Raw genomic sequence first — 21653 nt, forward strand, 5'->3', positions numbered from 1 at the left:
AATAAGCATGAAGGTCGCTGTATAAACCCAGCTCCCACTGTGACTGCCGCAACTGCACTGCTGCTAAAGTTGAGCTTTTGTTTTTCAGGGCTCACTGCACAGTCAGCAGCCCTTTATAGTATGTAATAAATTGAGCATGCAAGATAGAGAACCCATACTTTCAAACTATGTCATTATTTCTCAGATGCAGCATGCATTTCTATACTAAAAGTAGTTCAGATCGGCTTTTTCCAGTGATAATACTAGTAAATACACAGGTTTGCTAATAAAAAAGTAATTGAAAGCATTATTCCATCTTTGATATTTAAGAGCTTTCATTTATGTGGATATTTAGTGAAATAACTTATCCTGATTTACTTTCCGAGAACTTCAGAGTTGAAAATTGGCTCAAATGTACGCATATAGGACTTGTCTGTTCTTCTAGTGAGGTCATACTAGTCATAATCCCTCTTGGCTCAGACCCAAAACCTTTCTATCCTCTCCTCCCTCCCTCCCTCTTTTTCTCCTCTCTTATTCTTACCGGGTCTTGATGTGGTGTGCTCTCCAGAGGCAGGTCGGCCGCTCCGGAGATAAGCGGTCAGGTCTAGGTGGTTGGGATCGGGATCCGAGTAGTCCGAGACGGGGGCGGACATTCTGCTGGCAGCATCTAGTGAGCGGGAGCGCAGGAGGAGAAATGGCACATGGTCAGTGAGATGAGAGAGAATCACACTCAACTCAAACTCTGGGCTGTTAGAGATCCGTAAACATGAGCACGCTGGGGACACGCACACACTCACGCCCACACACCTCAGTGATGTAAAGCCACACCCGTGCGAAAATAATACACAGACACACACAGAGCCCAGCCTCTCTACAGGAAAACTAACCCCACCCCTGCGTGACCCTGACCACCCCATCCACATAAACACCGTCGCACTCTCCCTCTCGGTTTCTGTGTTAGTGCCAACACTGGTACCCCTGAGGTACAGTGCTTATGCAGCAGAAGTGTGTCCAAGTCCATGATTGTGTATTTGTCTTTCCATATACGTGTCTATACGTGTGTGTGTCTGCAGAAACAATGCATCAGGGGCTTACGAGGCTTGTTGGTGAACAGTGGGGAGATAAAGGCAGCGGCTAGAAGGTGCAGAGTCATGGCCTTGTGTGTAGGCGTGAGCTTCAATAGTCTCGCTGAGCTTCATTGTGTGTGTGAGTTAGTTTTGGTTCGGTGCATGTATATATTTATGTCTGTGTGGAGGCGTGTGTGTGTGCGTGTGGCTGGCTGGCTGTGTGTTTGGGGGATTCAGGAGCGAGCTCTGGCTTCCATCTCTCCTGCCTCAGCGAGACTATTATTCACACACCCGCCATGCAGATGCACACAAACACAGTTCAGGGTCAAGTTATTGCACTTTCAATGTATGCGTCTGTGTGTGTGTGCGTGTGTAAATTTGTTCCATTTTCTCATTACCGCAGCCTTAAATTGTGCAGTTTCATTAATGCAGTACAATGTCCAAAATACACACGCAAACAAGGCCTTTATATTAAACCACTAAAGTCAGCAAAAGTAGATGATAAAAAAAAAAAAGCTGCAGCTGGTTTAATCATCATGAGTTCATCCAAGAAATCCACTTGGCTTGGACTACAGTGTCTTTACCTTGTTTTGCCTTTGCAAAATATCTTATGGAACAAATAAATTACATTTAAACAAGGATATTAATAAAGTTCGTAAACTGCAATGAAAAAACAGCCTGATGCTACTCAATGTATCAAATTCTGAGGATTAATTCACTCCAGATTAGGACTGACTCTCCAGAGCCTCTTGGACAGATAGAAAGTTCTGTAGCACTTTGAGATTTCTTTGAAATGTAAGGTGCGTTTCAAATAAAATGTATTATTATTATTAAAGTTGCCAAAGTGTGGTAAATTTGGAAGTTTCTGAAGGCCATTATGACCCTTCTAGACTCTTTCAGTGCTATTCTAACGGAAAGTATTATCTTTGGTATCACATTGGCACTAGTGTGGAGTTTCTGCACCTTCATCATCAGTTTCAGTCTACAAGTAGAGGTGGAACCGCCATCAGTATTTTCATCAGCTTAACCAGCAGTATAAGAGGCTGCAGTTTATTTGATTTCCTGTAGAGTGCTGCAGATTGCTAAGGGTCATGACCTGTGCTAAAATTTCAAACCAGGGAAGTGCACTGTGGATTTATCTTGGCGAGTGCTTACAGAAAAAAAAAGAAAGAAAATATTTTCTAAAAGAAAAATAAAATCTTTTTTTTTAAATTTATTCTTGGACTCTAATAAGACTGGGACTTTTAAGTCTAAATATGGTTTTCATGGCTTTATAGATGGTTTTTATGACTGTCTGTGATTATGTGACTGTAAACTTCTATTATAAACATTGTTTTAGCTGCTTGGTGAGCAGCAGATGTAATGCATACATCATCCACACCACCAAAAGGATTGTCATGTGAGCAACATGGCCAGTCTTGTCTTGGTCAACACACACATGTGTCTTGACCACATGTTATGGCCTCATATTATGGCTAAGGTTCCGGTGATCTCTTACTGTTCCTCAGAAAACCTCTCTGACAACTTGTAAAGATCATCCACAGTTATTTTTAATGCCAGGATGCAATTTTAGTTCAGTGTAAAAACAAAAGAGGCATCATGTGACTTTTACCTGGCCTCATATTATGTGAGCATTTTCACATGTGCATTTTTCATTCGTCTTACCTTTTTCCTGGGTCATCAGACTCTGCAAAAAGACGAGACAAAATCTATTTAAGCTATTGCAGCAGAGCAGGCCAACAGAATATGAATCTAGTCTATGTTGATCTGTAACTGATCTCTAGTAGTTTATTAATATGACTGCTATCTTAGTGCTATTCATATTCTTTGTGCTTTCAGGTTAATGAGGTTGCTTCATTGTTTTGATTAACATTAGTATTTCAAATTAAATATAAAAAAAACAACAAGCGTTTAGGTTGAATCCTTTCTCCGAGAAACCACATTGTCAGTAAAATACCAAAAAACAGATTTAAAATAAACTAAAACTATAATTTGTGGGCAGCTGACATTTATTTTAATGCCAGAGTACAGCACTAGTCAGGTAATTTCAGTATTTTCAGACCTTTCAATTAAATGTCACAAGTTGCTACATTTTTTAGGCTTTACAGATTAAATTTGATTTTTTTTACCTTTTGCAGGTCTTCTATGGAGCGCTCCGTCTCTTTCAGACGCTGGCGAAGAACTTGCTCTTTGGCAGAAATTTGAGACTCTTCACTCTCAAGTGCACTAATCTCAGACTCCAACCTGCAAGCAGACAAAATCCCTCAAAAAGGTTGATGTTTGTACAGGTGAAAGTTAGATAATAGTGTCATGTACATTAGAAAACATCTCTCAACTGTAATGTAGCTGAGGACTGAGCTACAATATTACTGTTTTGACTTCAAGAAGAGTCAGTTTCCTGGCCTTTTTCCCCCCCTAAACCTTGACAATTTTTACACATCGTCACAATTCTCCAAACTACAACACAAACAAGACTGTGTTCATACAAAAGCATGTCCACTCCATGCTCATAGATTTTTAAGAGATGGATGTAACAACAATACTAGGAAGTTCTCTGGGAGGAGGACCACGGCTTGTTCCCTTGCTTCAGATTATGTCCCTCAGGGGAAATGTGGTATTTGTGAGGTCAGAGTGTGTAAGAATGTGTGTATATGAAAGGTAAAAGGGTTCAACACAATACCACATTAAGAGGCAGTCCTTCTATAGTGTTCAAGTGGAGCTCACTCTTAATTTAGTGAACCTATGAGGTTCTGTCATAATCTTTGGGGTTATGACAGAACTGTTTTATCTGAGGGACATTTTACCCAAAACACCTCACTGAAATTATTAGACCTCCTGTAATAACTTGACCTTGTTCAAGTCTGGAGTTCGGTGGGAATTCAGTCAGTTATCTGGGAGCGGTGAGGATGACGATGTTCTGTAAGATTTGTGGATGTTCCTATGAAATTACACAGGAACTAATTATCCTGTTACATTTGTGCTCATGGTCAAAATACTTCTCTCATGTACAAAGCATGCACATACAGTATGTCATTGTGGCAGCAGTAACGTTATCAAGCTGTAATGTCAAATTTCCATTGGATGCAAATAAGTTTTTTTCCCCTCTATTCACACAGAATTGTTCTGAACCAAAAAATGTCTCTTTGCCTCTTTAAAGTATTGTTTGAAGAACAACAATTAGTTTATTTTAGGGTGGGTCAGGGTCATCTAAAATGAGAAATTTAAGGGTTTGTCTTAACAAAAGGCACTTTAAATTGTCCTTGCTTATGGAAAGACTTTAACAAACATATCACTGTACAAGACAGGAACCAGAACTCTGAAGATTTTTATTGGTTGTGTTGCCTCATTCTGACCTGGGGGGGTTGGATGCTTTATCATTTATTTCCATATGTGCATTTTGTTCTGAATAAAAGAACTTACAAAAGTATTCATGTCTTTTCAAGCTTTCTTTTTTGTCACGTTTCACCCACAGATTTGAAAGTATTTTTTTGAGACTTTGTGAGAAGCGCCAACACAAAATGGTGCACAAGAGCCGAGTGGAGCTTGCTTTCAAGTTGTTTTTGAAAAACAATTTCAGACCCAAGTCCAATAAAGTATCAGACTAGATTTTTGCCATCAACAGGCAACATTTCTAGCATGTTGTTTTGCAAAGCAGGTAGAGCCACGTCAATTAAGGTTTATTTGCACAGCATATTTCAGCAACAAGACAATTCCAACTGCTTCATATCAAAAACTTCCTGCAGTCATCAATTATTAAACAAGCAATAAGAATTACATTTTGTGTAATTCTAGAAACTTTGCAGTTTTCTAGAAGTTTGTTCCATATTAGTGGTGCATAGAAGCTGAATGCTGCTCCTCTATGTTGGAGCCATACCCTAAAAGACACAACTGATGTTGCAACACATTTCTAGAAACTTTGAGGGTTTGACTACAAGTGGAGACCCACTTTTCAGATGTTTTTCTTTAAACACTTTTGAAAAATGCTTTCCTACAACAATACATTAAAGTTTGTTGTTCTGTTGTGGCAAAAATATTTAAAAGTTCAAACAATTTGCAAGAAACCATCGCTGAATGATGTTTGGGGTGTGTCCTTGTGTGTTTGGATGCTCGGAGCTTGTGGATTTCACACAATATAAATTGCCTTAAATTGGATACAGAGATCCAATTTAACTCTGTAAAAGCACATTTACAATTAGCTATTCTTCTGCCAAATAAATAATGCACATCACTCCCTCTGCTATATGCACAATTTCTTGCTAATTCTCCCATTTGTTTAAAAAAACAGTAATTGCCTCATCAAACACACATTTTTGTTTATTTAATATGACTGCAAAACTCTTTTGCTGATGCACTCAGACTCACTGTCTGTGGGGTCTAATGTGTTTATAACATAAAAAATGAATTGGAATTTAATTTTAACTGTCAGCTGGAAGAAACAGTTAAAATCTACAGAAAGAACATTTATCTCAATAATCCATCTGACTATTAGATTAGATTAAATGTGTTTATGTTATTTAAGTCTCATCTTTCAGTAACATCTTTAAATTATTTTATGTCTACAGAGGCTCGTTGGATTTCAGGAGGCTTTGATTTGGAGCCATCTAGTGTTTAGAACAGTAAACGGAGACCCTGATGTTGCAACATCAGAGTTCCACGAAGCTTCCTAATAATCCTGGAAGGACCACAACACTTGCCACTGTACCCGCCCTGTTTCCGAACTACAGGCCACCCAGTTGCCATGTTTACCCCTGAGAGGCCAGCAACCGCTTTTTATGTCATACATGAAGGTAGAGCTGCACATCTGGTTTCATGTGTGTATCCACAGGGTGAGACAGTGATCCGACGAGATAAACAAATAAGACCATGATACAGTTATTAATTATATTCTCTGTGGTGTGTGTCCTTTATTCTTTTTTCAATTTGTGCAATTCACTGCTACCACTGTATGATGCCACCAGCATTTTGTTTGACAGTTCTTGGGTTTGAAAGCTCACTGTCTCAATCTTTTCTCCAGAAGATATTTGGCTTGTCCGAATGAGTGACTGCAAAATTTGTTTTTAAACAGCAACTTTGTTTCATCTGAGTTTAGATCTGACGGTTTAAACTGGGTATTTTAACGTGACAGTAATCCTAAACAGAAGGAAAAACTGTTTTGTGAATGAATAAATCAGCCTTACATTAGTTTCTGGGAGACTGTTCTTGTTTTTAAGTTAGCATCGCGGCCTTACATTCACACACAAAGCTTTCTCTCACCGTCTAGAGACTTTATCCAACCCATTGTTTAACGTTCAAATGATCCAGAGAAGAAGGATAGAACTTTAAAAATAATACACAATGCATTCTGAAATTTGGTCAATGAAAGTGCTTTCTCAAAATGTTTCCTTAAGAAGACGAGTACAGCTGATTTATTCCTTTCAACAACTCGGTGTCAGACTGTTTTTAATTAAAAATGTAAAAATGTAATGTAACACAGCTGAAAAGACAATTTCAAACAAATATGCTAGCAGATGTTAAACAAATCCCTGAACTGCACAAAATATGGGAATGCTGCAAACAAGAGCAATTTCCTCAAATGTCTTTTCATCCTCTGCATTTTTCATGGGAAAATTAAATCTAGATTTGATTATTTTTGTATTTATAAGCAGAAAAAAATAAAGTATACCATAAACAAAAGAGTTTAGTTTAATGATGAAAAGAATTTGAAACCAGGATGTTTATATTGGAATTTAAACTGCTCTAAAAAGGGTCCCTTCTATTTTGGTGGGAAACTTTTAAGTTAAAACTGCAGCATTCAGAAATTAATCTATGGCTTCAAAATACTCTCACAGTGTTTGGTATGAGTTGCTTTCAGATGGTATTAGTAGTATGTAAAGCTAAAACTAAAAATCATCTTGAGAAACATTTATTTATGGAAACAAAACAATTTTTTATGTCTTCTTGTCTTTGGGAGCACCCTCTATAGACAAGCTTAAAAATAAAAACCTTAATATAAAGACTAGTCTCACCAGGACTGTTTGATTCTGCACCAATTAGGGATTTATTAAAAAGGTTTGACACATACTTGACATTTTTCTTTATTTGTGTAAACAAAAAGTCCTAAAGATCCTCAAATATAGGTCTAGAAATCTATGAGAAAAATATGCTCATGTAAATTTACCCAAATCTTCAGACAGGGCAAAAAATCAAAAGCTAAAAAAAAGTAGAGATGTAGAAAAAAACAAGGTTGGATGAGGACAAAAGATCATCAAAAATAAAAAAAAAACTATCCATAGTAATTTTTTGATAATAAGATTATGCTCTTGTGATAAAAGAGCAATTCAATTTAAGGCTTTTTGACATTTTTTTTATTTATTTCTTTACCAAAGTTGCAATTGCCCATAGAGGGCGTTGTAGCTTTAATAAAAATTGATCTCATCTTCCATAGAGGCAAGAATTCAGGTTAGGAAAGTAAACCAACAAAAGCAAATATTTACCAAGCGGCAGTGTGGAATAAAAGTAGACTGCCTGGGTTGGGGAAACATTTTCTAAAAGCAAAGCACACTCATACACATTTATTAGTTCAATCAGTAACTTTGCAGACATTTAAGTTTTTAAAGGACTGCAAGGTATTTGTCTCCTATTTGCAAGAAGATCACCTCCTTAGGCTTGATTAAAAAACAACAAAAAAACACCCTAATGTAACTATGGTAGCTTGTTGGTACATGATGAAGATTAATAATATTGCATAGTGAAATGTTGGCAACAACAGCAAAATGAGTAGGCACATTCCGTCTGCTCAGAGCTCAGAGCTCGACCTTTGTGCAGGCATCCAACATGCATCACACTTTCCCACACCTGGAGAACCTACAGCTACCTTTCTGAAGCAAAAAGAAAATTCTGCAAAGATTATGTAATAGGGCATCTCACTAAGCTTGCTGCAATGTGTGAAGCTTGCTGCACAAAGATCTCCTGTGTTTAGTTCAGAACTAAAAGGTTTTCTGGTCTGGTAATTTATTGATGGCTACAACAAGATAAGATGCAACAACATTGATCTGTAATGAGAGGAGGCCAGGGGTTCGCTAGGGAACATCAGACGGACTTTGATTACACACATAAACAATAATGTTTGGTTATGCAACTATATTAAACACGGATGAAAGCGTGTGAAAAGTGGGCCAGGGTGTATTAATTACATACCGCAGACCCACAGTTAATTTTGATACGTGCACTGTCGGTGTAAATAAGCACACAAAGGCCTCCTCTTGCCGCATTGCTCTTGCTTTAAATAGAGTGGTAAAATATAACCGGACCATCTGAGGCCGATGTGTGCACAGAACGGAAACCACACCGATCCCTCACAATGATGGCGACATCTGCACAAAGCCGTCTGCTGCGACATAAAACGAGCAGTAATCCAAAAGAGGCACGGTGTGGGCAAGCATGGGTCAGTGCCACCCTGCGAAAAGACCTTCCTCTGCTAAATATCCCTCTCTGTATTTACTTATCCCAGCCATGTAATGACAGACAAGTCTGTAAAACCACAGCGGCTGCAGCTACACGCTTTTATTCAGACCCTTTGTGCATCTCTGCAGAGTTGGAGTCTTCTTTTCCACACATTGAAATGTCTTCTGTTATCTCTCCGTCTGTGCTCGTCTCCTCCCTGTCAGTTTCAGTAGTTAAGTACTGTGCTTTGCCAAAGTATCCACCTCCTTCAACTGTATAGCTAGAATAAAGGGGACAGAGTACAGATACATGCACATTTCAGGCTTTTATTCATAAAACCCGTTATTTTCCTTTTGCCCTACATTTGTGCCAGTCTGTCAAAGAAATCTCAAAAAGACACAGAACTTTGTGTCTACATACAAGAGGTTGAAAAGTTCAAGGAATTTAAATACCTTTGCAAGACATTGTATGAAAAAAGATCATATTTCTTAATGTGATTTGTAGTTTAAGGCTTACAGCGCATAAAGCCGTCGTTGTTCTCCAGATGTTTTGGTGGGATTTTTTTGTTGTTTTTAACAGCATGTTTTTCATTAAGTTTTTACATTCCAGGGAATATTCTGAAGGGACGGTTGTTCACTTGTAGCTCAGTAGCTCAGTTGTTCTCTGAAGACACACACAGCTGTTCCACTTGTATGCACTCAAAAACTAGAAAAACTGCAAGGCATCCATAAACCCAACTCCTCTGTCTTTGTCTCTTGCATTCAACATTCTAATGCATGTTGCAATAGAATACAAACAGCAAGGATGAACAGGGCGTCTGGACTGAGACTGCATTTCCAAAACTTTTTTGATGTAGGGGAATGGAAGAGTGTGTGCTTTTCATCACAGAAATCCACGCTTTAAATTTGATCACACCTTTACACACCATATTTATCTCACTCTCTCTCTCTCTCTCGTACTCCAGCGTGTTGAGATAGTTCACTAGTGAGCCCTAACAGTTCACCTCTGTCCCTCTCAGCAGTGGAAAGACTCCAGATCCCCCTCTTACAGGATATTCTGGGACGATGTCCCACAGTGAGTAAATATAGACGACACACCCTCAGTTTAAAATGTGCATACACATACACACACTCACATGCTAACACGTGCTCGCCTGTCTCTGTCCTCTCCTGTTCAAACATCTACGTAGAAATATGTCCCACCTTCACACAATGTCATCAGACAAAGTGTCGAGTTTCTCAGCATTCTTTTTCCACCTGAGGTGAAAGCAATAAATTACAGATACTCAAGAATCAAAAATCCTTCAGTTCTTTGCACTTCATCTAAATGTTTTTGAGTATCCTTGCTTTGTCCTTTGATACTTTTTTTGATATTTAACGTTGCCTCCGAATCCAAATCTTAAAGAAATTATTGAGGGAAGCTTTGAAATTAACAGAACACCTTCTGCTCTTTTTGCAAAGTAATTCCACTTATTTTTTTCTAGGCACAAGAAATTGGGCTATAGTTTCAACTTCTTAACAGACTGTCGTTATTATAAAGGGGTCACACATTCAAGTAGCAAATAAAAAACTCTTTAGACTTCCACACAAGTTTTCTGGGATCTTTACTGGATGAATAATTTTAACCTCACACATCTGAACTAGGGATCCAAGTTATGGATTAATGACTTAAGCTAAAGTTGATTGATCTTTTCCATTGGCTAATGATAAGCAGCCATTTTCTTAAAAACTTGAGTTCTCTTGTTAGAAAAGTTCAGAATATGTTGAAGTAAAAAAACAAACAAACATTCCTTTGTGACCGCTGTATTAAGTACTTACTGAATAAACAGAATTGGGTGGCTTTCTCATATTATTAAACTTAGATATATTTATAAAACATAACAAAACAGGAACCTCTATTCTGAAACTTATTCTTAAGTTGCAGAACAGAAAAATAAAAGATTAAACTTAAGGAGCTTTTTGAGGGCTTACATTTCAAAAGAGATCTGCATTAAAGTGACGTTTCTCCTTCCCGTTCTGGTCAAGTAGTCCCCAAGTCAACTGGCTCCTCTTAAATATGACCCTCTTCTGGATGGCGGCCAAACTACAACTAAGCGGACGTTTTTACTTAATCAATTGGAACTCTTTAGCTAAAAACAAGTTCCAATCGGTTTTAGAAACCGATCGTAAGTCGCTTCATTGTTTGCGTCCCTAATCTGAACTCGTCTTTCTAACAAAATGTATTGCAAATCTGACATCCTGGTTCACAACAAAACCAAGATGTTTGGAAACCTGACATTGTAAGACCTGAACTGAATGCTGTATTCAGATTCAGTCAAAACTTTCTACTGTCTGGTGAAAGCAATACAGTCGGAATTTATTCTGGTGCCACATACTGGGTTTGAAACTGACTCCAGTAGTTTAAAACAACATCCCTTTTTTGAAGCTTGTTCAGGTTGAAATCACAGTTTTATTGCAGTGTCACTGCTATTTCTGTCCTCTTTCAATGTGTTTTAGGCCTGCTACAAAAAATAAAAATAAAACACAAGCTGTGCGATTACAAGCTTAATTGGGTTTTGTAAAGTAATTAAAACCACCAAGAGCAATATGTTTAAAAGGGTGTCAGAAAGCGGTTCTGTCCAACAGCAGCTGAATGAAGTGAGTCATATGAACAACTGTACTGGAGCGACACAATGCTCGCTCTTTGAGCATTCACTGCTGTGCTGTTTATACCAGATTGACTATTGGCTCCGTGTTCCTGACAGCGTCTTCTGTTGATGTTATTGCAAAGCAAGTGATAATCCACAGCATTCAACAAAGTCTCTTTCATGCACTGAAGTGACAGATGAGGAGTTGGAATCGGAATGTGAGCCAGTGATGGCAGACTGGTCCAGAACATCTGGGTCTGTTCTAATCTCACTATTCATTTTTCTTCTACTGTAAAAAGCTGCTGTGATTCCATCAGGAATTACTTTACTCTTGATGACATTAAGGCTATTGTTAGATCTCTGTCATGTTAAACTGTTAGGCATTTACACAAGTTTGGGTTTACTGATTTTATTTGCTTCACTCAGAAACATGAGATTTTTAAAAATTATTTAGTAAATTTCCCAAAGATTTGGAAAAACAATCAAACAACAACAACAAAAAACTGACTGTTTATCAAAATCACTTCAAGGCAAAATATGCACCTGAATTCATAGAGGATTTTAATCCAATATTTGTTCTTAAGGAAACTAGCCTGAATGGACCTGTGAAAAAATACTTTAAAAAGATATGTCGTCATTTTTAATAAGTTTTAGTACAAGATTTGGTGAAAAAAAAGATCTATTTTTACTAAAATTTTCTTTTCTGTTTATAAAAGCTGCAAGCTCCACAAAAAACCCCATCTGATTTCAGAGAACATAACTGCAGACTCTTTTAAATCAGTCTGCCTCTGTTTCAGAGAAGACACAGAGCAGCACAATCTATTCTACATCTCAAACCTAGTGTGATGCTTGCTGGCACTTTATTCATAACATGATCTCAGGCCGTAAACTTCACCAGGGAATAAGAGACTGTCTTGCAGTAATGCTAAGTGGGAATCAGGAAGCTCCTCCCAAAGTCACAAACAAGGGAAATTCATGCAGGATCACATCACTTATTCCCTTTTCTTTATTTTATTTTTCAGTCCTCTCGGTATCTGTCACGCCTCCCTTTCAGAGTTACACCCTGCTTTTCAGTTGCTCTCCTTATAATTTTCGATCGACATTACACATTTTCTCGCTCGCATCAATAATAAGCATCAGGTAAGACGGATGCTGCAGTTGATGTTTTGTCTTTGATAGATGACCTATTTTGGTTAGCACATGAATGAAATGTAAAAAAGAAAACTAATAAACAGCAAACTACAAAGGTACAAAGGGAATCCAAATAGATTATGTGATCTGCATGTATCTGTAATAAATCGGTCAAAAGCTTTTGCCAGAAAACAGAGCAACAGCATGTTTAGCAGATGTGGCAGCTTTAATTTACAGGTACAAACATCCGTTCAGCGTCAAATTGTCTTAAAGTGTGACAACATTCTCACTGGAAATCTGCAACAGTGTATTCTGTGATGAAGTGTAACATTTGAACAAGCTATCCTGCCAAGACGAGCACGAGAAAAAAACCCAAATCCAAACAGCAACAGTGCATTACCTTTGTATGATGTCTTCGAGCTTCTTCCCTTGTTCTTCATCGTGTTCCAGCTGTTTCCGCCGTGCCGCCTCTTCCTCAGCGCCCATTCCCTGGAGAAGCCATCGCTCCCGCATTGCTTTGGACTGCAGAGGACACAAAAACAGTAAAATAAAGGAGATTTAGGTGTCAACACAAAACCAGTTATATTAGCTCTCTGTTATGAATTTTAAATGAAGGATATGAAGCTACAACTTTGTCACAGAGGTTACTTTCTGAAACATAATTAAAATCACAGTAGACTGCAAGGTGAAAGGTGAAATGTCACGTCCCAAAAGAGGAACCTATGTTTTTTTTTGGTTCAATTTCCATTGTTTTTGTTTGCAAACTTGAACATAAACACCATAAAACATGATAGAATTACCTCTAACACCCCTTAGCATTTATAGGTGGCTCTATGTAAATAACATTTCAAATGATTTTGGTGTGACATTCCAAATAAATTACTATGGAGCCACTATAAAAATGGCAATCTTGAGTGTGAATGTTGGGTGTAAAAACCAAAACTTTAGCTGTTTAAATTGTAAAATGCCACAGATGATGGCAGCTAAATGTTGGGAATATTATGCCTGTGGAAAAGCACAAGCAATCCACACAGGAAAAACAAGTCTCAAAATGTTTAGAGATATTTTGGGGATAAATAACTATTAGTATCTGTTTTTGCCGCGGTTCATGCAACTGAAATAACAGAGTTAAAATAATGATGGCAGAAAATTCTCATGAGTCCTGAAAAAAAAGGTTTTACATTAAGGTTTACTTAAATGTTAAATCTGTTTACAGCTTTATCTGTTTCCTTTCACCTCTGCAGTGTTTAAATTAATAAGATTTACTATGTTATTTAGGCATTACAGTAAATCTTTGACTGAAGTTGTTTGGTTCATGAAGCATTTAATATACAAAGACCACAGGGTCGCCAGTCTTCTCACCCACAGAGGTTGGTGGGAATCCTTTATAGAAGCCTCTGAAGCTGTGTTTATGTGACTAACGTCTCCATCTGCCCGTACGGCTTCGTTTGTTACCACAACAGAGTCGAGTGTGAACACTCTGCTTCACCTTAGGCTGTTTACACTTCGTTGCTTGACTGTAGATCTGGGAGCTTAAGGTTAAAAGTGTGAGGAGCTGCACAAACACTTAGAAAGCATTTAACCACCTGCTGCCAGAATGCGGCTGCTCACATCAGCACACTTCAGCACATTGCATGCGTCGCTCATCAGAAACCTGAAATCCATTCTAATTAGTTGTGGTTTTGAAGATATAATCCATGGACATGGTTCTCACCAAAATTTATTTGGAATGTGTATAATGAGATGTACAGTATCTTTCAGGAGAAATCTAGTAAATAGTGAACTCTAAGGATTATGTCAAGAAGACTTACAGGAAACTTTACACTTTGGATAATTGGGCTATCTTCAGATATTAAGAAGACATTTATCAATTGTGAAAATACTCTGAGATCTAAATTCATGTATGGACTTCACACACAAGATGTGTGTGAAATCTACAGTGTTTGATGGGAAACCCAGTCTTAAAGTGCTGGTTGTGGTTAAACTTTGCTTTGGAATCAGTAAGATATTTACACGCTCCAGGACTCAGATCAACGCCTCCTTTCTAAAGAATTTGAAGCGTGCAGCCTTGAGGTCCTTATCAAACTCTCTGGGCTCCAGTTCCCATTTCCTCTCCCAGGCCCACTGTGTCTCTGGAGAACGCCCAACAAAGCCTTCTTCATGGTGCCTGGCTGTGTGGCACTCAGGGGTAATGGCCATAAAATGCGACTGTGTTACCAGCTGTTGATTACATCGGGAGTTCACACACATTGAGGCAGTAGGTAAGATTTCTAAAAAAGAGCAGGACAGTAGCTTCAGTCATTAGAGGTCAGAGTGCTTTGGTAGAGCAAATCCAGTTTCCTTTTCCTAAAATTTAAAACTTTATCAAAAAGTATTTAAGCTTGAAATGTGTAAAATTCTGATTTAGGCTAAGCATTTCAACATCCTTTGGCATACCGTAGTTTACAAAATGTCCTCACGATCCTGATTTACTATTATGTTATTGCGCTATGAGATTGGAAACTGTAGTCAGAACTACATCTATTTGGGAATCCTACACTACCTACTGTATACTTCAGTTTACACATCAGTTATTTTATTCAATAGCATTTTACAAGCCTGTCTATTTTAAGATCACCAGTAAAAATAATCAATTCTTCCTTTTTCTACACCTTCCAAGCCTGGCAGAGCAGTGCTTACGTCCAGTGGCTAATCAGGGATCAATAGCTTTATTTCTAAACATACTGAAATATCCATCCATTTTCTGTACGCCCTAGTCCCTAGTGGGGTCAGGAGGTGGGGTACACCCTGGACAGGTCGCCAGTCTGTTGCAGGGCAACACAGAGACAGACAGGACAAACAACCATAGACACACACACTCACACCTAGAGACCAATTAACCTGACAGTAATGTTTTTGGACTGTGGGAGGAAGCCGGAGTACCTGGAGAGAACCCATGTATGCACAGGGAGAACATGCAAACTCCATGCAGAAAGACCCTAGGCTGGGAATCAAATCCAGGACCTTCTTGCTGCAAGGCAACAGTGATACCAACTGCGCCACTGTGCATACTGAAATATCATATCATTAAAACATGTAACCACACAGCTTCTCTGAAATAAGAACGAAGTCTGGCCGGAGATTAAACTGAGGATAGCATCATGGTTCAGATGTCACACATTTGTTGTGTATGTGTTGGTGGGGAAGAGTCTCTGTTTGACTAACTTTTATGAAGGAAGCACAAAAAACAACATCACTGTTTCAATAAGACTTTGAAGTATCATAGAAAATATGTTTTCCAGGACCACTTGTTGGAGAAATATTGCTCTGTAGCAGCATGTTTTCTCTTGATGAACTTCTCGGCCTTTCCCGTCATCCACAAGCAGTAGAATAAAGCCTCTTATTTCAGCAGATTCTGCTCTGCCATCAGAGTTTTTCCACAGTTGTTTATCTTTCGAGTTTGCTCTTTGAACTGTTTTTTCTGCTTTGACCTTTGAGAGTTTTCCGTAAGGGTTCTCAAACTTCTGAAAGGTTTTTTTTAAAAATTATTTTTATCAACCTAAAGAGACATTTCTCATTTATCTGACAAGAAAAAGTTACCTGACACCGTTTTCTTCAAGAACAGCTCGACTGTTAACAAAATTATTTCTTATAATCTCCATTTATGAAAAAGGTAGACTCGCATGGCTTTAATCAATGTGTCTCTCCTTCCCATAACCCTTAAATGGGTGTTAAATTCTTGGAAAAGTCTGGTGTGTGGATTCAAACCTGTTCAACAAAGGATTCATTGAGGCAAAATTTGTTTTATCACTCTAATTTGTGATTGGATTGTGTTTTTATTGCAAATATTAAAGCTGGCTACTATTGATGTTTTCAGAATAATGAGAAACCACACATATGCTCTTACCCACCCAGTGAGTCTAGAGCTGCAAAGCCTCCAGGATTTTCCAAATAAGTCTTTTTGGAAAAACAAACAACTACATTGCAGCAGGGCAGCACAAGAAAATGAAACCCAGCAGATGTGTGAAACATAACCTAAAATCTTTTCATTATTTACATGTGCCTTTTGACTGTTAGTATTTATTCTCTTACTGCCAAATGAGTTTAGTTTGATTCTTTCTGATAAGGCTTACTCTGCTTTTTCAGGTTTATAAGTAAAATAAAGGCGCTTACCCTTTGTTCAAAGAAAGAAATTTAAAGAACACCACATAGTTAAATCATTAATTGTATTTTTTCTACTGTTTTTCCTCCACTGATGAACTCTTAAATGCCTTTTACTTGTTCACTGAGTCAAAAGCAAAGGCTGGGTTACCAGTTGTGGTTGGCAATAAGTGTTAGACGTTTTATTTATGGGTGTGCTTGGATTTAAAAGGTTTTCTTCAAACAAGAAAACAACCTTTGCTGTTTTGTGCCTGCACACAAGCCAAATTGAGTGTTGGGCATTTGGATGGAACTGGTTCAAGTCACTGAAGAAGTTACTTGTCCAGCCAACATGTATAGTTGGGCCCCATATGGGTTTTGCTAGAACTCAGATGGTCAAATACAGTTGAAAACCCAATCTAAGTCTTAGTTGAGCAATGAGTTTATCCACTGAACTTGGGTAACACGTGTGTAACCCACATTGGTTGGTTTACAGGATTAAATGTGAGCAAATAGAGTCAATCCTATGCAGGTTTATGCTGTGAGTCCGAAGTGGTCAAAGGTCTGGTAATGGGTATAAGTAATCAAAACTAGTAACAGATGTGGGACCCATCTGGCCAAACCATATGGGTTACACGTGGGCAAACACAAGTCAAATACTTTAAACATGTGAAGCCCACATGTAGTTTGTTGGGTTAAAATGCTAAAGGTAAGGGGCAAAAACAGGCTGATTTTGTATGTACTAATACAGTCAGTTGCTATGAGGCCATTATGTGATGTATTGAGCAATTCAATAAACAGTGCATTCTATATTATGACTTAATTAGCTGGTATGGACCTTATTTCATCATCCAAGCTGACTTAATTCTGCGTGGCATGAATTAACTCAGCTTATCAACCACATAGCACATTTTGTAGGTTCTGAGGTTCATGAACAAACCTACCAACCTTAACATGCTGAAGCTGTAGCACCAGTTCGTCAAGCTGACTTCTTTTGTCATCAATTTCAGTTTGTCGTTTCCGCTTCTCCTGAGAGGTAAGAAGAAAAAACAACAACAATATGACAAATTATTTATTTACATAGAATGTTAAATATTTGACAAGGTGAATGTACTTATATTCAATTGTAGAATTTAAAAATGATTTCCATTTCAGGTTGCATTACTAAACTGGTTCAGGATATTTTGCCCATATTTATTTTAACCTTGAGAGAGAACTGTGAGAAACTGAGACAATAATGAAGTGGGACTGTTCGCATGGAGGAAGCAATACATCGAAATAGCTGGAGGTCAGAGTTTATCTAACTTTGAGAGGGGTTAAGGCGCAGACCAATGCAGGGAAGATGGATTAGACCTTGTTGCCGAATATAAACTTGAAGAAAGAAAACGATCCTTGACTTTGGAGAGAAATGGATGAGGCTGATATGTGGAGGACAAACTGCCTGCACAGGGAAAAGAAAATGTCTATAAAACACATGGAAACATAAACACAAGTCATTCCAGGACAACCCTTCTTGGGGCATGAGTACATAAGATACTAAGCATGTGAACAAAGCTCTCTCACTTTCTTTCTGTGGGAGTGAAACAAGGATTTCTAGGACATTTCCTGTCGGCTAAATATAACTTTCAGGGAAAGCCCCCAAATGTGAATAAACGTTAGAGCATGGCTAAAACAAAGTAGAGTCATAGTGAATTTAGAAGAAAGAGTAGAATTGACTTTGGCGATGGAAAATAGAGGAAAAAATGGCATGAAAAACCCATATTAATTTGGAAAAAATAAAAACGACAGCAAATTTGGGGCGCGACTACACCATGATAGACATCTTCTTTTCTACTTTCTTAGCCATTAACAATTCTTGTAGATCTAGCTTGAACCTCGTCTCAGCTTAGTGTCACCCTGAAAACCTTAAGGCATTTAGCAAACACCCTTTTTATCATCTTATTATATCTATGTTTTATTCTTTTTGTTGCTATGCCAGAAACATTATGTATCAGAATATATTAAAGAACTTCAAACTGAGTTGATCTGGTCTTATTCTTATATCTACAAAAGATAATTTCAAAATTACATATTAAATGTGGAACAAGAATACCAATGATTTAAAAAATATATATAAAGCATTTAAAATTGGTCCAGTTGTGTAAAGAGTGAAATCTTAGCAGCAGGTAGCAGCATTGTAACAGCTTGAGGAAGTCAGTGATGGTTGTGAGATTAGTGTGCTTGTTTTGTTCCACAGAATTAGCAAACAGGCCTCAGGAGGACCGCGTATGAGCTACAGCGATCATTTTCCACACGTCTCCTTCGTTCTGTTCAGATAGAACACAAAAACACAGCTATTCTACAAACATGGTGAAAAACTCAGCAGACACAGTTTGAGAGCTTAGTGCAAGCTGGAAAAATATCTGCAGCAAGACAGAGGTAATTTTTGTCTTTCTGTCTCTTTTGCTCAAACACACGCGCACACCACAAGTGCCTACAAAGCACCAGTTCCCATGGTTGGTAAAGTACAGTCATAGCCTCAGCGGTATGGCTGACAGATGTCAGGGGACTGTTGAGAACATGTGGTTGAGGATTGAGCTAAACATACAAATGCAGACACACACGCACATTTCCTTTAGTTTTTTCCTATCCTCCTAATAGTCCAAAATCTTTGGATACCAAATTACTCTCACATGCTAAAAATGAGCACCAGCTGGATCTAAAGCTCACTAAATCGGCAAAGTAACAATGAGCTATTATAATAGCAAGTTAAGAGCTAAGTGATCTATTAAAAACCAGGGAAAATTAGAATTAGCCATCTTGTAGTCAAACAGCTGACTAGCATACAACAATGCTGCTCTGCGTTGAACAAAAATATTTAAAAGACAAAAAAACTAATAAAGTCACAAGAAAAATTTAATGAATGAAAGTAAGAAGAGTTGCAGCTTCTTCTGGACAAACTGGACAAATGGGCTACTTCCACCCACACACTCTTGTAATGTGGAGTAGAACTGCATAATGAAGCTTGCTTTGTTGATATGAATGGGTGATAACAGCCTATAAGCAGAATGGACTTCTTCTGGCCTATAACTTAGAAAAATGAGCACAACTTAAATTTAGATGACACCTGGATTTAAAAAAGGATAAATTATTGACCATCAATCTAAAAAAAATATGAGGGATTGCTGCAGTACTGTTGTAGCTGGGAACTTTCACTTCTCTTTGTGTTCAAAGAACTATCATTGTCTTGAATTATAAACAGATTAATTATCAGGCAGATTAAAAGGTGTTCCTAAAGTCAAATTGAAGAAGCAGGAAAAAGACCCTCAATACTGATCTGTTCACTGTTTACTCCTGCCAAACAAAGACATTCTCCTCTTCTGAAAAATATGTTGACATTCTCAGTGACACACTCACGACTTCCCACATTCTGACTCACAGTGTTTGGCCCCACTTGGCCTACTGCTGCTGCTGCATGGGCCCTTGTACAGAAGTCACCACTTTTCCCACAAGTGTTGACACAATGTGAAAGAATGATGGACACGCTCAAACAGAAGGTTGTGATGTATTGTTTAAGTGTTTAATCTCTAATTCTAACGCCTGTTTTGTAACACTATTTCTCAAAAACCTTTCACCAGCTTTAGCACATTTTTTAGCATCGTGTTAGGAAAGACAGAAAAAATATTGAGACGAGATGAGGTCAAAACCTTCCTTGTAGACTTTTCTGTAAATTTAAATATAGTTGAGTGAAGACATGTTGGCCTGAGTTTGAATGACACCTGTAGTAGAACTGTGAAAGGTCTTGGTTCCTAAAAGTTCCCCAAAATAAAGAACAGCAACAACAAAAATATGTAACCAAAGTTATATACGCACAAGGAACAGGCTTTTTGTGCACATAATGACACTGATGGGGTGTGTGTGTGTGTGTGTGTGGGGGGGGGGGGGGGGGGGGGTGTGCGTGTTTAAGCAATCTTCATGACACTGTTAAATTTTTCTATTGGGTTTTCAAATCTTTCTATACCAATCTTTCTTAACAAAAATAATCAGCCAAGCAATTAAACCAAACAAACTGAACCAACGAAACAACTCAAGTTAACAAACCCAGCCAAACAACATTACAGATACATTTAGAAAGAATCATGTCTAACACACTTTAAAAACTCTACATGAATTGAACAAAGAAAAACAAAAAAAACAAAAACTGAACCCAAAATACAAAGAAAACCAGATGATTCAGTTGCAGAAAAAAGGCTGTAACAAAGAAAGGGTTCTGCTGGTGAACCATCTTGGACCGATTAAAATGGTGTTCCAAATAAGAATGCTGCTAAACTTAGAAGTTCAATTTCACACATGCCAAGTTTTAACTGAGAAAGATCCACATTTTATTCTTTTAATAGCATCTTTTGTTTTAAATTATTGAAGCTTTTTATTTCCATTTTGGAAAATGTGTGTGTGTTTCATTCACTTGCCTTTCGATTTCAGCAGTTTTAGAAAGATTATTTAAAAACCTTGGAATTGTGCTTTCTTTTAGCCATGGTTGTTAAATAAGGAATGTTTTCATTTCTGGGGTCTGGAATCTCAGGTTAAAAAGTTATATTTGAACAAGGAACTGGCTTTCTGTGCACATAATGTCTCAGGTGATATGTGTGGAGGTGTGTGTGTGTGTCTTTTTTAATATAATTTTCATGACACTTAAATTTTTCTATTGTCTTTTCAAACCTTTCAATTAAAACACAAATCTTTACCAAGTCAAAGATTAGTGTTTAGTGTTAAAATATATTATGCATAAATTTCCTTTGATGCTACTCTAACAGTTCACTGTAAGTCAAATGAGAGAAAATGGCCTTTCCTAACATTTGTGGTGATAGTAGTCAAGTTCCCATAAAAAACGTCTTTGGTGAAAAAAGAAAACAAAAATCTTTAATATTTTTTCAAGTGTGTTTTGTGAATTTGTAATTGAACTTGAGTAGAAAATTCTCAAGAGGAGGAATCTTTGGAGAATTAGCAAGTCATCATTCTTGAAAATGGCTGTTTTAAACCTCAGTGAATAAGCTGTCCTCACTTTCAAATTATCTGCTAAATACAATGTGACAGTGATGTTGCAATTCACACAAGTGGATAGTTAAGCAAATGTTTCTTAGGCTTACTGTGCTAGAGAAAGCTACACGTTTTCTAGAGAATGAAAAAGTGAATCCTGAAAGCATAAATAATGTCAAACAATGCCAATTTCCAGAACATAAAAAGGACAATACAGATACAAACAGTCCTGTATACTAAGATGCTATCAATAAGCAAAATGTTGGACTTTCAGACTCTGGGTATTGGTTATA

At 37.7% G+C, this 21653-nt stretch overlaps 1 protein-coding gene across 3 annotated transcripts in view; it reads right to left on the reverse strand.

Annotated features, from left to right (window-relative positions):
* The window catches only part of palm2akap2 (PALM2 and AKAP2 fusion), an 80156-nt gene that overhangs the window by 39159 nt on the left and 19344 nt on the right, over window positions 1–21653 (reverse strand). For all 3 annotated transcript variants that reach the window (XM_028025328.1, XM_028025327.1, XM_028025329.1), the window contains exons 3-7: window positions 17293–17373; window positions 12626–12747; window positions 3176–3290; window positions 2712–2733; window positions 521–646 (exon numbers count right to left, since the gene is read on the reverse strand). In XM_028025328.1, coding sequence (XP_027881129.1) covers window positions 521–646; window positions 2712–2733; window positions 3176–3290; window positions 12626–12747; window positions 17293–17373 — 466 coding nt within the window. The remainder of the gene's footprint in view (window positions 1–520; window positions 647–2711; window positions 2734–3175; window positions 3291–12625; window positions 12748–17292; window positions 17374–21653) is intronic.

Source organism: Xiphophorus couchianus, chromosome 8, assembly GCF_001444195.1.
Source record: "Xiphophorus couchianus chromosome 8, X_couchianus-1.0, whole genome shotgun sequence".
In the NCBI taxonomy this organism is placed as follows: domain Eukaryota; kingdom Metazoa; phylum Chordata; class Actinopteri; order Cyprinodontiformes; family Poeciliidae; genus Xiphophorus; species Xiphophorus couchianus.